Here is a 19,436-nt window from a genome sequence, read left to right as displayed (position 1 = left end):
TCAGTTTTACAAGGCCAGAATAAAAAGTTCAGCAATATATTATTTTTTGTAAAGCCACATATTATTACACATTTTGAGAGAGAGAAAGACAACCAAGGCTGTCAGATAAGAGATTTAATAATCAAGGCTCTACGGAGGGGAAAAAAAAGGCTCTACGGAGGGTAACTATGAACACTCACGTTAAAAACACATGAGGCCTCAACCCCGCAGATGGTTTCAAAGTTATTCCAGGGGCTCTTTAGGCCCTCAGGAATAAGTATTGCCTATTTGCAAAATAAATAAGCTGTCCCACACAATATATGTCCTAACATTCTTCCAGTGCATTTGATTGTTTCCAAGAAATAAATCTTGATATAATGTTCTTTTACCCAACCAGATTAAAGGATCAGAAATAAAAGTCTGGAGGAAGGCTACTCTAAAAGAAGAAATATTTTTCTGAACCACCTGGGACCTGACTCTGCTTTCTGCCCTCAGATGATGATGTGGCCTTGCTGACCCTGCATCTGATTCAAGAGCTAATCTCCTTTCAAGCATTTCCTTAAATGGAAAGGCCTAGACTCCTAAAAGTAAATTCTTCCACAATGAAGATGTAAACCCTTAATATAGAGGAACTGTATGGTCACAAAATATGACTTTTATTTAGCTTCAGCTGCAGCCAGCCCCATACAGACACTGCCACAACTGGGGAGCCCCAACAGGGAACAATGCATAGGAGAAGTGCCACCCCCAGGCATTCAGCCTCTGCTCTGCCTTCATGGCCTCCCCATTCTGATCAGTTCCTATATCGTTGGCTCATTAAAACTGGAATCTGCAATGGAGGCATCTGTTCTCTCATCCCACAAATTCAAAACCCCTTTAAACAGTTTAAATAGCATCAGAAATAGGTTGAAGATCCGTGCAGCTGGTGCCTGAACCAGGACTAGTGCACAGACCCTTACCAAGTGGCCAGGTTTTGAGAAAGATCTGGAAAAGGGAGAAAGAAGAATAAACTACAGATGGCTCAATTCGAGGCAGATAAGCCTCGGGGCTGGGGTCTATGAGGTCACTGTGGGGGCTTTCTGGGGAGCATGTCAGTGGAAACTTCTCCTCTGTGTCCCACAGCCAGGTCCAGTGACTAAATAGCAGGCCCAGCAGAAGGCAGGATGGCCCACAGTAAGACTCGCTGGCTCTTGCTCCCTTCACTAGCTAAGAAGCCAAGAACAATGAGATCCCCAAAGGGAAATTAAGCCCAGGGCTCAAGGATGTACTGCAGGTCTATTCAAGCCCTTTTTCTCCTGACCAAAAGCATGAGGGACAGAAGCTCTAGGCTCACAGATTCCACCCTTCCTGTGGAACTGGCTATGGGAATAGTAGGAGGAAGTTAAACATGGGGTGTTAAATAGAGGACAGAAAAGTTTGAAGTAGGATACACTTCATTTTCTTTATAAAATTAAGAAAAATGATGTCTTCACTGGTTTTACCTGATAAAGTGAACAAGGGAAATATTAATTCCAAATGTAACTATTCTAAAATGTCTGTGCTAAAGACCTCCTCGGAGGCAAATCTGATGTTAACTTTCTATCACCTGGGATATGTGGATTGAGATCTCAACAAAACATTTCCATTGATGAAAGGGTAAGGGACTTCTTTAATTTACTGTATGTTTGATTGAGGAAGATTGATTGGGTTCAGGCCTGAATCACTGTAGTATCTTTTTAAGCACTTATTAAGAATGTTTTTATTCTAGACCTTTTCTTTGGTTAGAATTCTGTTTTTCAGTATCAGTGCAAAGTCAGCAGGGCATTTGGAAAATAACTTATGTAGAACGTGGAAGAAAAAACCATATACACACCAGATGATTGTGCACAAGTCTGAGGAGAGTATAGTTGGTCAGAGCAAACATAACTGAAACAGAATGGGAGTTAGCAATATCCAAATTGTTATGAGAAAAACAACAACTACCAAAACAATTCCACTACCTACAAAACACAAAGATATCCAACCAGGTCTGGGAGATAGGAAGAGACCATTCAGATCATTGTTAGATGAGTTTTAGCTAAATTCTGGTTACCTTTCTTAAAAGAATAGAAGAGAAACTAAAAGTGGACTGAGCTGAGCCATAGAATTGAGCTCTAGACTAAAGAAGGTAAAATAGAAAGGAAAAAGAAAAGATGAATTCAATCCGTTACTGAATTTGATTTGTCAACCCTGTTGGAGCCAAGGCAAGTTCACTGGCATTAAATGAAGACCACACCTAGAGCAGACAAAACTCTTAGTCATAACCTTCTCTGTGAATTCTACCTGAGTGCCTTTAATAGGGCAACTGGCTTCCTTCTTTGGGCTCCCAGGTAAACATTTTATCCTTATCTTTATTTAGCCTATCTTATTACGGTAATAGAACATAGAAGCTAAGAGCCTGGGCACTGACTCTAAGGTTGCCTGGTTTTGACTGTTCTTCCCCTTACTACGTATGTAATAAATAGCAAGTTATAGAAACTTAAGCACCCTTTGCCTCAGTTTCCTCATCTGTAAAAAGGGATTAATAACAGTATCTACCACAAGTAGTGCTTTGAAGATTAAATGAGATAATACTTGTAAAGCCTTTAGAATACAACTGATGTTATCTGTTAAATAAATATTTATCATCATTTTTTCAAAAAAATACATCTGCTTAAAACAACTGTGTGAATAGAGACATGTCAGGAAGAATGTTTACTTTTGGGCTGAGAAGTTAAAAAAAATTATGTTTTTATTTCCAGGACACTCCATGCCCCCTGTATATTGAACTGAACAGTTTCAAAGCAATCTAACTGAAGTTCTCTATAACTAACCTTTGTGCTTGGATATATTTCTTAATGACCTGGGGCTGAGGACACAGTGCTGACATAAGAAAGAGGAGACAGACAGTATGCCTGGCCAATTTGTTATCAAAGTTTCCCTCTAATACCGACAGTCTTAAAAAAGTGACTTTATTTTCCTTGGTTTCAGTTCATTTAAAAATCTTGGAATGGGATCACAGTTTATGAGATTTCTACCCCATTCCCATCCTTTCTTCAAAAAGTTTAACAAGTTTACAAGTTTGGGGAACCATTCTGAAAGGATAATGAAAGGGAGATGAAAATCAGAAGGCTATCCTCTGCAGAGTAACATGTGCAGTTATCTGGAGATCTGGCACTGGGCATGTGAGTTGTGATGAGATGGTGGGCCTACCCCCAAAACCATTCACAGTCTGGGAAAAATTAAAAGAATTTTAGACAAAACATCAAAATCTTCTCTTTTTCTGAAAATCCCAAAAATGATAGTATCGATGATGTTAGTATTTTCATTGCTTTAGTGTCTCTTAAAAGAAGATAAGGGGCATCTGGGTGGCTCAGTTGGTTAAACGTCTGACTTTGGCTCAGGTCACGATCGATCTCATGGTTCACGAGTTCGAGCTGGGCATCAGGCTCTGTGCTAACAGCTCAGAGCCTGAAGCCTGCTTCAGATTCTGTCTCTCTGCCCATTTTAAAAAACGTTAAAAAAAAAAGAAAATAAGGACTTTTTGTTTGTTTCTTTTTAGATAAGCAGTGCTCAGATGATGCTTGAAATTGGGATTTTTCTAGACATAAAAAGCATTGAGGCCAATTCCATGACACTTGATTCAATGGTTCAAAGAAGAGAAAACAAAGACCCCTAAAATTTTTATCAGCAACATAATATCAACACACGTAGTGTGACAATATATGCTGTGTCATATCAAAAGACCAGTTAATGGTTAAGAAGAAAAAAATGTATTAATAAAGCCCTCAAATTAGAATATAACAATAAATTTATTAAAGATAGGAAAATTGGACATATCATCATAAACTTTTTTCATCATTTGAAAAAATTTTATTTTTCTTCTCTGTCACTAATGTAGCTCCATTGTCCAAGTAGACAGTGCTCACATAAAACAAACAAAAAACCCACATCCTTCATTCCAAATTTGGTTGCTAATAGGACACCTATAAAAAAGAACCTGAGCCTGGGTGGGTCAGTTGATTAAGTGTCTGACAATGGCTCAGGTCATTATCTCACGGTTCTTGAGTTCAAGCCCTGTGTGTTGGGCTCTGTGCTGACAGCTCAGAACCTGGAGCCTGCTTCAAATTCTGTGTCTCCCTCTTTATCTGCCCCTCCCCCATATTGTTCTCTCTCTCAAAAATAATTAAAAAAAAAAAAAAAAGAACCTAGGCTCTTTGATCAGTTGCTGATTCCAAGTTTAGAACAATGGAAATCAAGATGATTTTGTCATTGCTTTTTGAAACAGAGCAATGATAGTTTCAAACATCCCTGGAAGTGGTTTTAAATAAGGAAAATAAAATCACCTTGAAGAGGCTCCAAATGGTCAAAGTGTGACAGAAGCATCAAGAAGAAAATTAAGTCAATTGGTACCCACTGAGTCTATAAAACCTATAAACCCAAATGATATTCAAAAGGGTCAAATAATATAAAGCACAGCCAAGCAAAGTCTGATGTGAATTAAATAAATGCTGCCTGATTACAAAAACATAAGCCTATGACCACCCATCATGGACCCGAGGGGCATCAAATGGTAAAATGCAACATATGGTAAAATGTAATCCTGGTTTTCAAACTGAAATGTGTATTGGAACTAACTGGATTAAAAGTCATAAACCAGAGTCAGAAGTAGACTCTGGGAAAATAGGTTTCTAGAACCCATGGTTCCAGAAAATAGTGTTCTAGAACATTGGGGGCAGATACTGCTCAGGTACCCATCTGTGAATTAATGTTACCTTCTTCCTCTGTTAGAGTATGTGCTCTTGTTGACCTTGATTCTGGTGTAAGAACCAGGGCTCTTTCATGTTTATAAGCATTTTGTTAAATGAAAAGCATGGATAATTAGTTTTCCTGAATGAGTCCAAGTATAAACACCTGTGGTACAGCGATATATCCTTTATTTCAGACCTGGCAGCACCTTACACACAGGCAACTGCATATGCACATTAGGGAAATATGGCCCAGGAAAGTTTTGTTATGATAGGTTGCATTCACTTCCACCCTCTCTGGTCAAACCATTTCTGCTACATTTCTATATCCCTGGCTAATTAAATGGAAATTTACAGTGACAGTGTATATTGGGTCTTTATCAATCCATAATTAACATGAAACACTGCAGATTCATTGTAATTGATGGATTCATATAAAAGTGTGAACTGATTTCTCAAAGGTTTTTTTTTGCCACTACGTGTTATCTCAATAACTAATACTGGAAGTAAAATATGCTATACAATATTCTCCTGTGGTAAGAACTATTCTAAGGTTTAGAATTTAGGAGCTTTGACCATCCATTGTTCCACAAGTTGGTGAGGTGAGAGTTATTTTTGCATACTAAGGGAAGACTTAATATTAAGTTAGTATTGACAGGTGTCCTCACCCCAGTACCACCCAAAGGTTGGTTACATAAGCACAAATTAGCCAGAAGAGCCATCTTGCCCTGAGCCTATCACTACATCCTGCGTAACATGGGTCCTGTCCTGAGCCAAGCATAGTGAGGGCAGGGAAGGAGTTGTCCTGAAGGTTGCCTGAGGAGCTCACCTGAAGACACAGAGGCTGGGAAAAAGAAGTCAGTAAGTGCTGAGCAAGGTCTCAAGTTCTATTACAAAGATGAATGCCAGAACAGGCATGAAGAATGGCTAGAAGGGCAGAATAACAAAAGACAAGAGGACTTCCCACTCTGGGAAGTACCAATACAGAAGCCAACATAAACACTACTTACCATTATCCATACCAATAACACTACCTTAACATAAGATCCACATGTAAAATATCTACCACACCCTTGATATAAAGTTATTCAATAAATACTAATTCTCTGTCTTTTCTTCTAATTCCAGTCATTAGCATTAGAGAATTATTTCAATAAATTTATATCAAGCAGCTTCCATGGATGGCCAAGTGCTAGTTAAAGAGAAAAAATATTAATTAAACCTAGTTAAATATTTAGTTAAAAATAATTTAGTTAAAATAATATTGAATAAAATAATACACAAAATGCTTGGGAAAAAACTGACCATTAAGATGTTTTCTCTATAAAAGTTCTTCCTCTTCTTTGAATAGGTGTCTGTCTCCATGTTAATAGCCTCAGTTTAGAAAACTATGAAAGAAACAAATTTCTCAAATGTCATATTTTTCTAGAGGAGGAGAGCATATTGCGATAATAATGGTATATCTCATATAAGATACTATATTAAAAAGGCCTAGGGCACCTGGGTGGCTCAATTGGTTAAGTGTCTGACTCTTGAGTTTTGGCTCAGGTCATTTCCTCATGGCTCATGAGTTTGAGCCCCACATTGGGCTCTGCACTGAAGTCTCTCTGCCTCTCTCCCACTCATGCTCACTCTCTATCTCTCTCAAAATAAACAGACTTGAAGAAAAAGGCCTTGTTTGACCCACAACTATATGGTCAACTAATCTCTGACAAGCAGGAAATAGCCAATGGTAAAAAGACAATGTTTGGAAACACTGGATGGCAACAAATGGTGTTGGGAATACTGAATGGCAACATGCAAAAGAATGAAACTGGACCACTTTCTTACACCATATATAAAAGTAAATTCAAAATGGACAAAATACCCAAATGAGAGACAGGAAATGATCAAAATCCTACAGTAGAACACAGGCAGCAACCTCTTTGACCTTGGCCCCAGGAACTTCTTATTAGAAACACTGCCAGAGGCAAGGGAAACAAAAGCAAAAATTAACTATTGGGACTTCATCAAAATAAAAAGCTTCTGCACAGTGAAGGAAACAATCAACAAAACTAAAAGGCAACCTACGGAATGAAAAAGATATCTGCAAATGATGCATCTGATAAAGGGTTAGTATCCAAAATCTATAAAGAACTTAGCAAACTCAATACCCAAAAAACAAATAATCCAGTTAAGAAATGGGCAGAAGACATGAACAGACTTTTTAAAGAAGACATCCAGATGCCTAACAGACACAGGAAAAGATGCTCAACATTACTCATCGTCAGGGAAATGTAAATCAAAACCATGATGAGATACCATTTCACTCTTGCCAGAATGGCAAAAATTAACAATACAAGAAACAACAAGTGTTGGTGAAGATGTGGAGAAAGGGAAATCCTCTTGCACTGATGGTGGGAATGCAAACTGGTACAGCCACTCTGAAGAACAGTATGGAGATTCCTTAAAAAGTTAAAAATAAAACTACCCTATGATTCAGCAATTATACTACTAGGTATTTACCCGAAGGATATAAAAACACAGATTTGAAGGAGTAAATGCACCCCGATGTTTATAGCAGCATTATCAACAATAGCAAAGCTATGGAGAGGGCCCAAATATCCACTGATTGATGAATGGATAAAGGAGATGTGGTGTGTGTGTATATCTATGTATGTACACATGCACACACACACACACACACACACACACACACACACACCATGGAATATTACTCAGCCATCAAAAAGAATGAAATCTTGCCATTTGCAAGGACGTTGATGGAGCTAGAGTGTATTATGCTAAGCGAAATACGTCAAAGACAAATACCATATGATTTCACTCATATGTCGAATTTATTTATTTATTTATTTATTTATTTAATTTAGTTCTGAGAGAGAGAGAGAGAGACAGTGTGAACAGGGGATGGTCAGAAGAAGAGGGAAACACGGAATCTGAAACAGGCTCCAGGCTCTGAGCTGGCTGTCAGCAGAGCCCGACGTGGGGCTCGAACCCATGAACCATGAGATCATGACCTGGGCTGAAGTCAGACGCTTAACCGACTGAGCTACCCAGGTGCCCCTCATATATCGAATTTAAGAAACAAATGGATGAAGATGGAAGGGTAGATAAAAGAGAAATGGAAACAAACCATGGAGGAAGGTGGGTGAGGGTTGGAGACTAGATGGGTGATGGGCATTAAGGAGGGCACTTGTTATGATGAATACTGGGTGTTTTAAGTGAGAAATTACTCCCAAATCCAATTTTGCACTGTATGTTAACTAACTAGAATTCAAATAAAAAATTGAGGGATCCCTGGGTGGTTCAGTTGATTGAGCGTCTGACTTCAGCTCAGGTCATGATCTCATGGTTTGTGGGTTCGAGCCCCAAGTTGGGCTCTGTGCTGACAAACAGCTCACAGCCTGGAGCCTGCTTCAGATTTTCTATCCCCTCTCTCTCTCTGCCCTTCTCCTGCTCATGCTCTGCCTCTTGCTGTCTCTCAAAAATAATGTTAAAAAAAATTTTTTTAATGGAAAAAGGAAACAAAAGAAAAAAGGCCTTATTTACTGCAATGAACTAATGTATAAAGTACCAGTGATTTTAGTGTTCCTACACTGCATATATGGAATATTCTAATCCAATATGAAGGTTTATTGAAGTAAGTTGCCTCAAAAAAAAAAAAAAAAAGATCTGTGCATGCCATCTTTCTCACATTCATTGCTCTCCATCATTCAGGTGTTTCTTCCATTGAACACCTGTCTAGTTTACTGAGGTGTAAGGAGACAGACTGTGGTACTTGTACTTTTCAGGAAGTATATAAGTTATGAGTAGTTCATTGTTTGCTTTGGAGAAGGAATATGTTCATAGATGCCAGTTTCAAAACCATTTCACTCTTTTATTGCATTCTTGGGTTTTTCCTTTTCCTTATCAAACATCTGTGCAACATCCACATAAGTAGGTTAGGAATACATCCAATGGAACCTTCTGAAATAGAGCCAGGAAATAGATCTCACTAAATCATAGCAAAGGGTGGGTGGTCAAGTACCACAACACTACAACATAAACACACATGCAGACACACATGCACACATGAATGAAATCTTACATTTGAAAGACAGCAGGTGCCAGTCAAAAAGTATGCTTGACAAAAACACTGAAAAATACATACTAAACTTTAGATTAAAATAACAGGGATTAGCTGTGCACTTTATATAATGTATTCATAGCTTTAAGACTTTGTAAGCTGCCTAGTTTTTCAAACACCAACTTTTCAATTAAAAGGGTGCTTGCTTCTAATGGAAGGATGCATTATAATAAATCAGATGAGATTTTTGCACTCTTATCCAGAATGATTTTATGCTCAAAGCTCAGTGACACTGAAAAAACTAGTATTTTGAAAATATTTTTGGCATTAAAAGAAGAGTAGAATTTGCCTTAAAATAGTCCTTTTTGATGCAAAAAGCAAATAATTAGGAGAAACAAACAAGAAAAAGGAAACAAAAGCCCCAAAATGAGTAAAACTTTAGATTTTACTGAAGGAACTGCAGCTTTATACTTCATTTTACCAAAACTACACAGGCATTCTCTGTTCTGTAGAATGACTGGATTAGGCTGCCAAGTTAGCCTGAATTTTATTTGTAGTTTTCATTGCTATGATTCAGCAATGCCCACTGCTACTAAATAATCAAGATATGGTAAAAATAAGCCATATTATGGTTCCACTTCTTGAGAGCATAGCCCCTGGCATATACAATTTACACAAAGAGAAATACTGGAATGAATTTGAACTTTTTTATGCTTGAAAACTAAAGCATATTCAATGTCAATAGGGGCAATTGACAATGTTCTTAACCAAATTAACCAGATTCTATGAATTCCTTCTGGTCAGTTGTCAAATATTTGGGGGAGGAATCCACACTTGAAGTCCAACTGAAGAATAAGGGATAAGCTATCAGGAACATATTTTGGAAATGTAGTAGTCACAGTACTTCCTGCCAGAGAACTTCACAAGGCAATTTAGAAATGCTAAAAATTTACTTTCATTAGGAAAAACTCATTTAATATGTAAATTATATGTTTTCCCCACGTTTGACAAAATGTACCAAACTTAAAGTTGATCTGTAGAGGAGAGTAGATGTTCTTTTTGGTCATTATTTATGAAACAAACAGTAATATAAACCTGACTGAACCACACATCACAGTTAAGAGTAATGAAGTCCTGATTAAACATCTGGATCTCTTTAATAGCAACTTCAATATAGTCATCAGTAACCACAGAACTTTGGAATATTAGAATAAGAATGTATGATCCCAAGCAAAGTTTTGACGAACACCTCTAGCTCCATTCAATGTTTGGAGTTGGGAATTCAAATAATAGAGAATGAGCCGAAAAAGCACTGACATTCCAGCACCTGTAGCTCATTAACTGAATCCACTTGGGCAAGGAATTGCACCTTTTGGAACTCAGGTTTCTTATACTTGAAGCAGGGATACTACTACTCATGTGGCCCCATTCACACAGGATTGTAGCACCAAAGCCAACAGCAGTGCAGCAGTAGTAAAAGAGAAAGTAATAATGTGGCTTTCATTTTCTGGGTGCTTATGCTGTCCCCATGGACTAAAAACAACATAGTGAGATAAGCATGCCATCGTTTTGTACACAAGGAAGCTGAGGCTCAGAGAGCAGAATTTGCACAAGGTTCTATGTGTGCTGCTGGCAGAATCCAAGTGTGAACACAAAATACTCTGACTCTGGAGGTCAAGATCTGGTTCACACCTCAAATGCATTCCCATGTGTCATCTAATGAGGTAATGCTACTGACTGTACATTATAAATGGCAAAGCACCACAGTAATGCAATGTGTTATTACTGCCATTTTTTAAGTTGCTAAAATGTATTTTCTGCTGAGTATATAATACTATTCTCAGCAAGAGCCCATTAATTCAGGAAACTAAGGAAAAAGCGTGAATGAATATGCAACTTGTCACCCAAAACATGGAAACTAACTTTAAAATAGAGGTGACAGTTGGTGGTGTCATTTCGTACATTTGTGCATTCACACATATCCACACAAAGTCCCAACCCACAGACATCAAGTATCTCTCAAGATGCCAATGGAAGTTGCTGGAATCATTAAAAAGCCAGGAGATTTGTTGTGTATGGGTCATGGCTCCTCAAGCCCATACTGATAACCTGGCAGGCTGCTTATAGGAGATTATTAGAGACATAGGACAAGCATGTTAGGCTGCAAATAGTCTGTGGCCAAGCCTCCCAGGGATAACAAAGGGCAGCAAGTTAGCAAAGCTGAACCTTTAGCTTCCTTGTTGGCAGCCAAAAACAATTACAGTGAACTGGAAAAGTAAAAAAGCCATATCAACCATCTCCACACTGTCCTAATTTTTCTAAGCACTTAAAACAGACAAAAGATTCCATTTACCAAGGACAGGTAAACGAATTTATAGTTAAATTTACATGCTATTTACTTGTAAACACTATTTTCCTAGAAATAGGTTCAGTCCTGAGTGAAAAAGAAAAAAACAGAAAAAAGTGACCTTTATACTTCTCCTCTACATTTCTGCTTGTCTGAATTGTCCTCATTCTCTAGGGCCTCCACATGTTATACTTAGCTGATTCCATCACAGGCAGCAAGGACCCAAATGTTTATGACCACTCCCACTCTCCCTTTACTGTGTCACTGCTCTTTGTTTCTTCCAGAAGAGATGAAATAAGACCTGAAGGCCAGAATGTACAGGTATGTGGATTACACACTGCATGATCTCAAGTGGTACTTTCACACCATTCCCTTCTCAGAAGTGATCTCACCTTCATCCTGGATATGTGCTGTGCACAATCTATACAGCCATACTCAGCAGACCTATATACAGATCCAAAATCAGAACAGGCATAAAGAATTTTATTCATTCATCTGTTCATTCACTTAACTCAATAAATACTTATTGTATCTAGCATGTGCCAGACACTGATGGGTCCTGGGCAAATACGAGTAAACAATAACGTAAAATTCCTGCCCTCAAGGAACTCACAGTCTAGACATGTCAACAATAGTAACATTACAGAGTAAAGCATGCTAACCATGGGACAGGAGGGAATTCTTATGCAGTCCTGGCATGAGGGAAAGAAAGGAAGGCCTTACCGCATTTGGGTTGACCTTATGTCGAAAGCATGTGATGTTCACCACATATGGCCAATCATCAGGCTCCATCAGCACCCCAGCAGCATGAGCACATGTGACATGGAAGGAGGCTGGGCAGCGGCCGTAGGAACACTGGATGCAGGCTCCAGAGACCTTCTTAACTCGGTGTCTGCAGAAGATGCATTTCTGCATGGTGAAAATGAAGAAGAACATCAATTCAAACTCTGTAACTCAGCTTATTTCCACACTTCACAGAGTAATAGCTATTAGAGATGCAGAAAACTGATTACATCAACAAGTCCTGACCCTCCAGGGGCCCTAGTGATGAGAGCAACTGTGACAATATAAGTCATGTACTTCTAATGAAATGCACTGCTATGGTCACGTACTACCAAACGGATGCTGAAATACTTGTGGTCGGGAATACTTTTGCATATGCTTCTTCAGGCAAAGTGAGGAAAAGCCCCCAGGGTGCTCCTATAAATCACCCATGAATGTTTAAGTTGCTTCCCTTTTACCTCCTGCATGGCAGGACTTTTAGTACATCAAGAGATGGAATATGGGTTTGGAAGACAGTACCTACTCTCCTAAATTAGATGAGGTCTTCAGAAATACCCAAAATACCACACAGATAGTCTAAGTTTTCTATTTACAAGGAACTGTAAAGTGTTAAATGGTCCAATGTGGAAAGTAGGGGCTCAAGTTCTTAATAATACACATCTGAACCCTTCATGACTAACACAAAAATATGCTTCCCAAAGTCAGAAAATTGAAAATCACCCAAAGGGCATGATTTTGTTGAGTATCCATCCACTATGCCTGGTGAAGAGAGAATGAAAGTAAAAACAGCAATAATGATTACCACCATCTAAAAATTGAATCACATACAGTTAGCCCTAGACATTATCAGTATATTTATTATGAAAGATGAGAAAAATCAAACAGCTTCACTATATGTACAATTAGTAAATACTTGAGGATTAGAAAAAAGTGGTTGTAGAATAAGGTTCAGAAAGCAGAAGAAACAGAATGTTCAAAAAGCTTGACTTTTCATTCCTATGGATAAAAAGGTTCTGCAATCAGATCAAATACTGGTGCAGCTGCTCTTTTATAGGAACATTTTCCTTCCTGGGACAGGAAAGGCACTTAAACTCAATGCCTTTTGGGGATCGTAATATTTTATCACAGATCTGTAAGAATCAATGTGCGTTTAACTTCTAACTCTTCTTTGCCTTCACATCCAATCAGCTACTTCAGTCTTATAGATTCTGGACCTTAATCTTGCTCTGATCTCTGCCTACCCATCTATACCAACTGCCACTAACTCTGCTCATGGTATCCAGCATAGTAGTGTCTTTTATTTCACTCCATTTCAATGTACTTTCCCCAGAAAGATGCCAGAGTGATCTCTTTACAACATAAATCCAAGGTCAGCCCCTGCTTAAATGTTCTTCAGTGGCTTCTCCTTATCTCCAAAACAGTCCAGAAAAAAAGGAGCAGCATGAGATGGAAGAGGAAACCTTAGAAAAGACGCTTGTGGTCCATCTGAGCAATCTTATTTCTCACTAGTCCCCATGGGAGCTCTCCACTCCAGGCATATACCTAATCTCCCTATACATCTGGATTCAATATACACTTAAGCATTTTTAAAGTGGGGGTTAAGGATGTGGTTTAGTTGATTAAGAAACTACACACAAACATACAGAACTAAAACAAGATCCATTATAATTTGAATAGCATTACTTAATATCTTGATGTCTCAGCAATTCTTGTTACCAGTTTCAATACATTCTTGGTAATTCTTGGTATTTTGGTATCATTTTTTAATGTTTATTTATTTTTGAGAGAGAGAGAGCAAGAGAGAGAGAGAGCACAAGAAGGGGAGGGACAAAGAGAGACAGGGAGACAAAGAATCTGAAGCAGGCTCTAGGCTCTGAGCAGTCAGCACAGAGACCAATGCAGGGCTCAAAATCATGAACGAGATCATGACCTAAGCTGAACTTGGATGCTTAACAAACTGAGCCACCCAGGCGCCCTGGTATTTTGGTATCTTTTTGCCAATTCCAATCTTTTGAAATGTGTTGGAAGATATAATAGCAAAAACTCCTATCAGGAGCTCCAGGCATAATCAGGCAATCTTTTAAGAGCCTAATCATACTACCTAGATGGCAGCATTTGAATAAGTTCAGATATTGATAGATATGAAAGGAGAAACTATATCCTAATTATACAGGATTTTTTTTAAAGTAGGAAAAAGTATTATGATTTAGATAATTAATGAATTGGTAACACCAGCCTCTTCCATCATTACCTTCCTTATTAAACAAGGACTTTACAAAAAAGGTGAAAGAGGGGCACATGGGTGGCTCAGTCACTTGACTGTATGACTCTCAATTTCAGCTCAGGTCTCAATCCCAGGGTCATAGGATCAAGCCCCACATTGGACTCTGTACTGAGCATGGAGTCTGCCTGTGATTCTCTCTCTCCCTCTGCTCCTCCAATCACTTGCACACAGGTGCATGCAATCTCTCTCTCTCTCTCTCTCTCAAAAGATATTTTAGGGGCACCTGGGTGGCTCAGTCAGTTGAGCGTCAAACTTGAGATCAGGTCATGATCTTACAGTTCATGAGTTTGAGCCCTGCATCGGGCTCTTTGCTGTCAATGTGGAGCATGCTTTGGATTCTCTGTCTCCCTCGCTTTCTCTGCCCCTCCCGTGCACTGTCTCTCTCTTTTGAAAACAAAAACAAACAAAACAAAAAAGAAACCCCCCCTTTTTTTTTAAAGGCAAAAGAAACAGAGATGATACACTTAAGTCCAGTGAGGATTCAATCCTTAGAATCCAGTAAGAGAATGGCCCTCTTTTCTCTCAGAGGCTGTCATCTCTAAGGATACAACCTTATCCTTTGCAAAATCAATCTAACCTCAGACTATTATAATTGATATATAAATATAAATTATAATTATAAACATCAAACAGGTTCTTGAGGAGACAGAGAAATCCATAAAACCAAGTAGAGGAACCATTCTGTATCTTATAGTACAACCTATGTTATATTTCCAAACTCCATTTTCACTTGCTGGCTACTAAACCAGTTATTCTGTACCCTGGCTAAAACATCTGTGGCAATCTGACACCTACACATGTCTTGGCTCCTTGACTTGATAATTTAGCAGGGGAAAGACAAGGACAAATAGATACTTACTAAGAATGTTACAATGGAATAAGCTCTATTAAGGAAGTAGAGACAAAATGCTGTATGGAACCAGAATGACTGTGCAATGAGTTATGCTTGGAGGCAAGACAGGGAAGAAGGCCTACAGGAAACACATTGCTGATTGAATCAAGATAGTGGAGTCAGCCTGCATTACAACCTTCCCAGCTCCAACTCCTAAGTAAAGAGAAAGGAAAAAGAGTGAAACCATAAGAGTACTGACTATCAAGAAAAGGTGCAACTAACCCAGGGAGAAAATCCCCAGTAAATAGCTGTTGGTAGATATCTGCGAGAAGCCAGTTCTCGTAAGGCCAGTGCCAAGAGTAGAAGCAAACACCTAAAAGACAAGCTACACACTGTCAGACCAGCCCATGGCCCATCCTGCCCCAATTATTATCAGCAGATGAGGTCATCCTATCTGATCTGAATCTGAGTCCTGTGATCTGACTCATCATTCACCAATAAGACAAGAAGATTCTCATTTGGGCTGAAAAAAGAAACGATGTGCAACCAAAATATACAATCAGACACTTTAAAAATCAAAAACACTTGAGGGAAAACAAAAATAAAATGAGAGCTGCTATGATTATTACCAAATAGAAGAATATCTGACCCAAGGAGTCAGGTAAGGAGAAGCAGGAGATGACTTTAAAAGAGGTACAGTACATATTATGATACAGATTCCAAAATATATCCCATCAATTAAAAAAAAAAGTAACAACTATATAGCTCTAACAAGTCCAAAATATCATTGTAAAAAGAATCAAGACTGAATGCTTAGGTGGTTCAGTCGGTTAAGTGTCCAATTCTTGACTTCAAATCAGGTCAGGATCTCACAGTTTATGAGTTCAAGCCCCACACTGGGCTCCACACTGACAGCACAGAGCATGCTTGGGATTCTCTATCTCCCACCTCTCTGTGCTCCTCCCCTGCTCATGCTCTCTCTCTCTCTCTCAAAATAAGTAAACATTGAAAAACAAAGAATCAAGATGTACTGAATATTGGATTGCATCCCACTGAAGATCAAATTAGCAAACTGGAAGATGGAACCTGTAGAACAGGGAAGAAAATATCAAAATAACGGAAATAGAACACAAATGCTAAGCAATTTGGTAAAGAGATCCAGATAATTCTTTCCAAAAGGCATTCTAGAGGAATAAAAAAAGAGAAAAAAACAGAAATTTTCCCAGACCTTAAAAAAAGTGCAAAACAGGTAATATTAAGTAAAAAAAAATCACCTAAGCAGATCTTAGACCTCGAAATAAAAAGAGAAAATCCCAAAATCTTCGAGAAAAGAGAAAGATAAGACTAATTTCAGACCCTCCAACTTGTAAAAGTGAATGTTAAGAGACAATGAAATAATGTCTTTGGTTTCTGAAAGAAAATTAAATTTGGTCTATATTCAGCCTAATTATCATTCAAATATGAGGACAAACATAAGGAATTTTTCCTTTTCTTTTTCATAAACAAGGAACCGAAGTGTGAAGTGAAGAACAACCAAAATGCTAAATATGCTTATTCATGTAGATAAGTCTACATGAATATTGACTTTATACACAAGAATAGTAATGTCTTTTGAGTTTCTAATATAGAGAGAATATGAACAGATGACAATTAAAGTGTATAAGAAAGAAGCAGTAAAAGAGATGCTTGAAATATTCTAAGGTTCTTGAGTTGTCTGGGACAAGGATAAAAGTACCAACAAACTAACAGTGTGAAAAACAAAACAGAGTAAGGAAAAATAATAAATTCAAACAAAGGCATGAGAGGAAAGAAACTGAAGCAGCACAAACAGGAGTAAAGGGAAAGCACACTGTAAGTTGCTAGAACTAAACTCAAATATGCCAGTATGTTATATGTAAACAGACTAAACTTTATAGACTAGGGGTAGCAAACTTTTTCTTAAGTGCCAGATAATAAATATTTTAGGGTTGTGTGGTATATAGTCCCAATTGCAACCACTCAACTCTGCCACTGTAGCACAAAAGCAGCCATGAATAATCTGCAAATGATGAGTGTTGTTGAGTTATATATAAAAGTTTATATATAACAATAAATACACACTTTAGTTTGCTCACCACTGCTTTGGCCATAGGCACATATTTGAAGATAGTAAGCTGAGAAATGATACAGTTAGTATTTAAGAATGATCACTCCAGCAGCAAGATGGATCCAGGTGGAAAAACAAACCATTAGGATGCCACAGAAAAACTGATGCACAGGATGATGAGGACTTGGGCTGGAGAAATAGCTCTTAAGAGAAAGGTAAATTTTGAGTTTTTTTACTCTTATTACCCTTTGTTGATAGAGGTTCTAGGTCTTCCTCCAAAGAGAGCTCCTCATTTAAGATCAGGTTGAACAGTCTGTGTCCTGAGGGAAACAACCTCTTTAGCAGTGGATGGGGGTAGAGGCAATAACAATTCTAGAGGGACAGGGATAGAAGGGAGCTTGTGAACGGCAAGATTATTGGGCATTTAAAAGCAAAATAGATTCAGAAAGACAGGGCCATTCTTCCTGCAGTTCTCAGAGGTGCCAGTGGCCCACTGGGAAAGGGATGAGGAACCAACCAATTGGTGGATGACAATTAATGAAGGAGATTTGAAAAATTAAATAAGGCAGCCTAAAGGATCGTTGCTTTGGGTGCTTTAGAACAAAGTTGAGGAGGGGCTGTCCTCCAGGGAGGCCAACATAGCACAGCAGGAAGATGCTGGCACAGATGATGCTAGAGTGACTTTAAAGTGTCCTTTTCGTAGGGAGGATGCCTGGGATGTAACAGCTACTCAGTGAACATTTGCTCAATTAAACTTGAATCCAAACAAGTAGATTAGGGTGAAGTTATGGACCTGCTCACCTTTTTCATATAGAACTATGCCACAGGGATATTAGAGCAGGTCACAGGGAGACCTGCTTAACACGGATTGCTGGCCCCACCCCCAAAGTTTTAGTGTGTCTGGCTAGGGCCACTGAATTTGCATTTCTAACAAGTTCCCGGAGGTGTTGATGTTGATCCAGGGATCACATTTTGAGAACCATGGGTTGAGGATTAAAGGGTTAAAGGATGTTGATTATTCTGAGAGCCTCTAGGATACAGCAATTCAGGAAGTAAAATGATTTTTCATCTATTCTTCTGTGTCAAGGGCTGAGAGAATCCTCGGGCGAGTATGATTTATAGAGCACTGTACTTTCTTGAGGGACTGGATTTCCATACTTATTCCAATGGCATAGGCCATTAAGGCTCCTAATGGATTGAGGAATTAATGAAGTATCTGGCAATGAGGCTTTGTGTATCATTAGATTCCTTGAGCACAAAGGGCATCAAGAAATGATGAGCTGTGAAGGAGTTGGAAGTTCAAAGCACATCCCATTGCCTTTTTTCTTTTAATATGATTTCTAGTATGATTTTATTGTTGTTTTGCCAATTTTATGATTCTTTTTCCTTCCATATGTAGGCAGGTAATTCCCAAACAGGTGCAAATGCTTTTTAATTAGTGTTTCCCTATCAGACAACTAACAAGCTAATGATAATGATATAGCAGCTAATTCCCTTTTCCTTTTGCTCTCCAAAGATGCTTTTTCCAGCACTCTACAGACTCACACCACTCACACCATGCAGAACTGTCTGACCTCAGCCATCTAAGCATGTTACAAAGAGCAGACACTATGAAATGGTACAGTAAAACTCAATTCTGAATACGCATGCATCAGCTCATAACATAAGTCCTCTCTTTCCCCACCCTCCTCATGAAAAGTTATTTCTACACTTCAAGTTCAGAGCATTAAAATATATGGTTCATGATGTCAAGTGTGTTGAATTAAATCCTTATTTATGATATGTATCATAAGCCATTTATCTCATTGCTTTTTTGTTTAGTGAGATTCACCCTGCAAAATAAAAATGAAAAGCTAAGAAAAAGTCAAGAAGCAGGATAAAGAGGAAAGGGCAGAGGAATGAGCTCAGTCAGGCCAAGAGACATAGCTAGAAAAATGGGCAGAGGTGGTAGGGATCAGATCGAAGGCTGCACTTATTCAAAACAAGGCTAGAGAGTCATTGTTGGCCCTGAGTAATTTAAAGAAGCACAAAAGAATTCTAGAACTGAAAAGGCCACAGTAGTTCATACATAGACTGATAAATTAACAAATGACCCTTGAAAAGTAGTATGTCAACAGCCCAGTCACACTTTTTATTTTAGATCTATTTTAAATTAAATAGATAAAATCTATTTTATTTTAGATTTATTTTAAATTAAATAGATAAAATCTATTTTATTTTAGATTTATTTTAAATTAAATAGATAAAATCTATTTTATTTTAGATTTATTTTAGAAGATACACCACAGAGAAGCTCATCAAATAGGAATCCTTC

At 38.2% G+C, this 19,436-nt stretch overlaps 1 protein-coding gene across 1 annotated transcript in view; it reads right to left on the bottom strand.

Moving 5' to 3' along the window:
- LOC120225442 (lysine-specific demethylase 4C) overlaps positions 1–19,436 on the bottom strand; it is a gene marked incomplete at its 5' end in the record, with an annotated part of 162,290 nt that overhangs the window by 57,289 nt on the left and 85,565 nt on the right. Inside the window, one exon of the mRNA XM_039223641.1 lies at positions 11,861–12,046. Within this exon, the coding sequence (XP_039079572.1) occupies positions 11,861–12,046 (186 nt within the window). The remainder of the gene's footprint in view (positions 1–11,860; positions 12,047–19,436) is intronic.

The sequence above is a fragment of the Hyaena hyaena genome, unplaced genomic scaffold (genome assembly GCF_003009895.1).
Source record: "Hyaena hyaena isolate Hyena2069 unplaced genomic scaffold, ASM300989v1 scaffold_1408, whole genome shotgun sequence".
Taxonomy (NCBI): domain Eukaryota; kingdom Metazoa; phylum Chordata; class Mammalia; order Carnivora; family Hyaenidae; genus Hyaena; species Hyaena hyaena.
This window is presented reverse-complemented; position numbering and strand designations above follow the sequence as displayed.